The sequence below is a fragment of the Lucilia sericata genome, unplaced genomic scaffold (genome assembly GCF_015586225.1).
Source record: "Lucilia sericata isolate MDLA Ls3-8-SP2 unplaced genomic scaffold, ASM1558622v1 Contig001528F_arrow, whole genome shotgun sequence".
Lineage (NCBI taxonomy): Eukaryota > Metazoa > Arthropoda > Insecta > Diptera > Calliphoridae > Lucilia > Lucilia sericata.
In genome coordinates, this window is record NW_023995453.1 from 27514 (window position 1) to 31396 (window position 3883).

A 3883-nucleotide genomic window follows, 5' to 3' on the forward strand; every position below is an offset into this window, starting at 1 on the left:
ACGGTTCTCTTTGTAAGAAATATTTTTAGCATGTAAGAACATGATTTGGATTCAGTAGTAAAAACGTAATAAAGAAGAAAACAACTTATCAGTGGCGACGAGAATAAAAAGATATTCAAAACACGTGTTAAAATAATAAAAGAAAGTTAAGAACATTTTATAATGGCTTTAATTGGACATATGGAACCCTTTTTGCCTGGGGAAAATTTTAATTTATACCTTCAGCGTTTGGAGCAATACTTCGTAGTAAACGATATTCTAAATTCAAAAAAGGTAGCGGTGTTACTGACTATGATAGATCCAATTGCGTTTGAAACGCTAGGGTCATTGTGTTCTCCTAAAGAACCTAAGGCGGTTCCGTTGGAAGAAATTATAGCAACTTTAAAGACACACTATGCTCCTAATCTAAATGAGACTGCTGAAAGGTACAAATTTTACACCCGCAATCAAAAAGAGGGCGAGCCGCTTGGTGAATATATTGTGGAATTGAAGTCTCTGGCTAGTAGCTGTAATTTCGGCACATTTTTATCTGAAGCATTACGAGACAGATTGGTATGTGGTGTTATTGACAAAAAGTTAAGAGCAAGATTGCTAAATCAGATATCATTATCATGGGAGGAAGCAAAAAATATTGCCCTTATAGAAGATCAAACCCAAACTAGTTTAAATGCTATGGAAAATAGGTATAATGAAAGGGCAATACGAAAAACAAGGGTGTATGAGGACGCGATGGAAGAAGGAAGTGAGGATAGTGCCAGCAGTAACTACCCAATTAAGAGATTGTCCAAGAGAGGAATGGTAGAACACGGTAAACAGAATGGGTTATGCAAGAGGTGTGGAAGAAAATATCTGCCAGAGAAGTGTAGAGTTCGTGATTGGAATTGCTATCGATGTGGACTTAAAGGACACTTAGCAAATATGTGTAAAACAAAAAGAGTTAATAATGTATTATCAAATTTGAATAGCGTAGGTATTGAAAATAATTCAATTTTTGTTTATCTTTTAGTCGAAAATGTAAAATTAAAATTTGAAATTGATACGGGATCGGCAGTATCAGTGGCGTCTGAAGAAGTTTATAAAAAATATTTTGGCTCCAAAAAACTTACAAATGTGGAAAATACATTAGTAAATGTTAGCGGTCAAAAAATATCTTTATGCGGGGTGATTAAAGTAAAAGTAAGTGATTTTTTGTTGGACTTATTTATAATTAGAACAGAGAAGCCATTTGATTCATTATTGGGTCGCAATTGGTTGGATGTTTTAAAAAAAGGTTGGCGAGAGAACTTTATCGACAAAATTAACTTAAATTATTCTTCATAACATATGTATGTACATAGGGGAAAGGTACCTTATATGCATACTTATATACTACACTTACTAAATTAAGATATCCATATAAAATTTAGTACAAGTATTATACAGAAATATTACTGTAATTTTTTTTGCGATCGGTCCATAATTGGTCATAGCTCCCATAAAAGTCCCCTCCCGAAAATCACTTAAGAGCACATAACACATTACTAAATTAAGATATCCTTATAAAATTTGGCACAAGTATTGCTACAGAAATATTACTGAAAAATTTGTTTCCGATCGGTCCTTAATTGGACATAGCTCCCATAAAAAGTTCCCTCCCGAAAATCATTTAAATGCTCATTACTAAATCAAGATATTCATATAAAATTTGGTACAAGTATTGCTCTTATATACCGAAATGTTACATATTTCTAAATCCATATAAAATTTGGTACAAGTATCGCTCTTATATACAGAAATGTTACTGCGAAACCGAAAATCACTTTAACCGTATTAACCAGTTGCATTAGAGTGGGAAACTTTTGATTTTTGTGTATGAGGAAAAAAGAAATATCAATCATCTCTTTCTCTCACACACAAAATCAAAAGTTTCCCTGTGTGAACCGGCACATATCAAACTGTGAATTTCCTTAAATTTTTGTGAATTTGCTTAAATCTTTTACACACATGCATACATGCAAATTATTAAATATCGCTAAAGCATTTCTTAGGGCGCTATAAAAATATAAAAGAAAATGGCATTTGTAATGTTCAATAAATCTTAAATTTTTGTGAATTTGCTTAAATCTTTTACACGCATGCATACATGCAAATTATTAAATATCGCTAAAGCATTTCTTAGGGCGCTATAAAAATATAAAAGAAGATGGCATTTGTAATGTTCAATAAATCTTGCAATTGTAACAGATTTAAGCTGTCTAACTCTTGGTGTTTTTCTATTTAAGACATGAGAAAACTTATTTCTACAAATATTTGATCAATTAAAACAGTATTAATATAAAAGTAGCTGGTGGAGGGTATTTAAGATTCGGCTCAGCCGAATATAGCACTTTAACTTGTTTTTATATATATTTAGGTACACTATAAGCAATCTTACGTAAAGATTTAAATAAAATGGAAGGTGCCTTTTTGAGATATCCTTGACTGAAGGACGTTTTTAGATATCATTATCCTTATGTTAAAATTATAATATTTTAAATAAAATATTGTTGAACTACAAGACATAGGCTTTAATTGGAGACTAAAACGAAAATATACGATGTAAAATTAAATGCTTGTTGAAAAAAATCCTAAAAAATATGAACTTTGAACCTCGATAAAATCTGAACCGTAACGAATTTAGAAATTTTGGAGAAACTCGAATTCCGTATGTACATAGGGGAAAGGTACCTTATATGCATACTTATATACTACACTTTTCCCCCCTAAAAAAATTAGTATATAAGTATGCATATAAGGTACCTTTCCCCTATGTACATACATATGTTATGAAGAATAATTTAAGTTAACGGTTCTCTTTGTAAGAAATATTTTTAGCATGTAAGAACATGATTTGGATTCAGTAGTAAAAACGTAATAAAGAAGAAAACAACTTATCAGTGGCGACGAGAATAAAAAGATATTCAAAACACGTGTTAAAATAATAAAAGAAAGTTAAGAACATTTTATAATGGCTTTAATTGGACATATGGAACCCTTTTTGCCTGGGGAAAATTTTAATTTATACCTTCAGCGTTTGGAGCAATACTTCGTAGTAAACGATATTCTAAATTCAAAAAAGGTAGCGGTGTTACTGACTATGATAGATCCAATTGCGTTTGAAACGCTAGGGTCATTGTGTTCTCCTAAAGAACCTAAGGCGGTTCCGTTGGAAGAAATTATAGCAACTTTAAAGACACACTATGCTCCTAATCTAAATGAGACTGCTGAAAGGTACAAATTTTACACCCGCAATCAAAAAGAGGGCGAGCCGCTTGGTGAATATATTGTGGAATTGAAGTCTCTGGCTAGTAGCTGTAATTTCGGCACATTTTTATCTGAAGCATTACGAGACAGATTGGTATGTGGTGTTATTGACAAAAAGTTAAGAGCAAGATTGCTAAATCAGATATCATTATCATGGGAGGAAGCAAAAAATATTGCCCTTATAGAAGATCAAACCCAAACTAGTTTAAATGCTATGGAAAATAGGTATAATGAAAGGGCAATACGAAAAACAAGGGTGTATGAGGACGCGATGGAAGAAGGAAGTGAGGATAGTGCCAGCAGTAACTACCCAATTAAGAGATTGTCCAAGAGAGGAATGGTAGAACACGGTAAACAGAATGGGTTATGCGAGAGGTGTGGAAGAAAATATCTGCCAGAGAAGTGTAGAGTTCGTGATTGGAATTGCTATCGATGTGGACTAAAAGGACACTTAGCAAATATGTGTAAAACAAAAAGAGTTAATAATGTATTATCAAATTTGAATAGCGTAGGTATTGAAAATAATTCAATTTTTGTTTATCTTTTAGTCGAAAATGTAAAATTAAAATTTGAAATTGATACGGGATCGGCAGTATCAGTG

General features: G+C 32.3%; 1 protein-coding gene across 1 annotated transcript; it reads left to right on the plus strand.

Moving 5' to 3' along the window:
* Nucleotides 1–1468, plus strand: LOC119611769. Its single transcript, XM_037967458.1, has one exon. It carries the CDS (start codon nt 163–165, stop codon nt 1318–1320), a length of 1158 nt encoding a protein of 385 aa, XP_037823386.1. The 5' UTR covers nt 1–162; the 3' UTR covers nt 1321–1468.
* Nucleotides 1469–3883: the final 2415 nt, after the last annotated feature.

Excerpts from the sequence above, each read along its gene's own strand:
- LOC119611769 (XM_037967458.1), top strand. The coding sequence starts at position 163 with ATGGCTTTAATTGGACATATGGAACCCTTTTTGCCTGGGGAAAATTTT.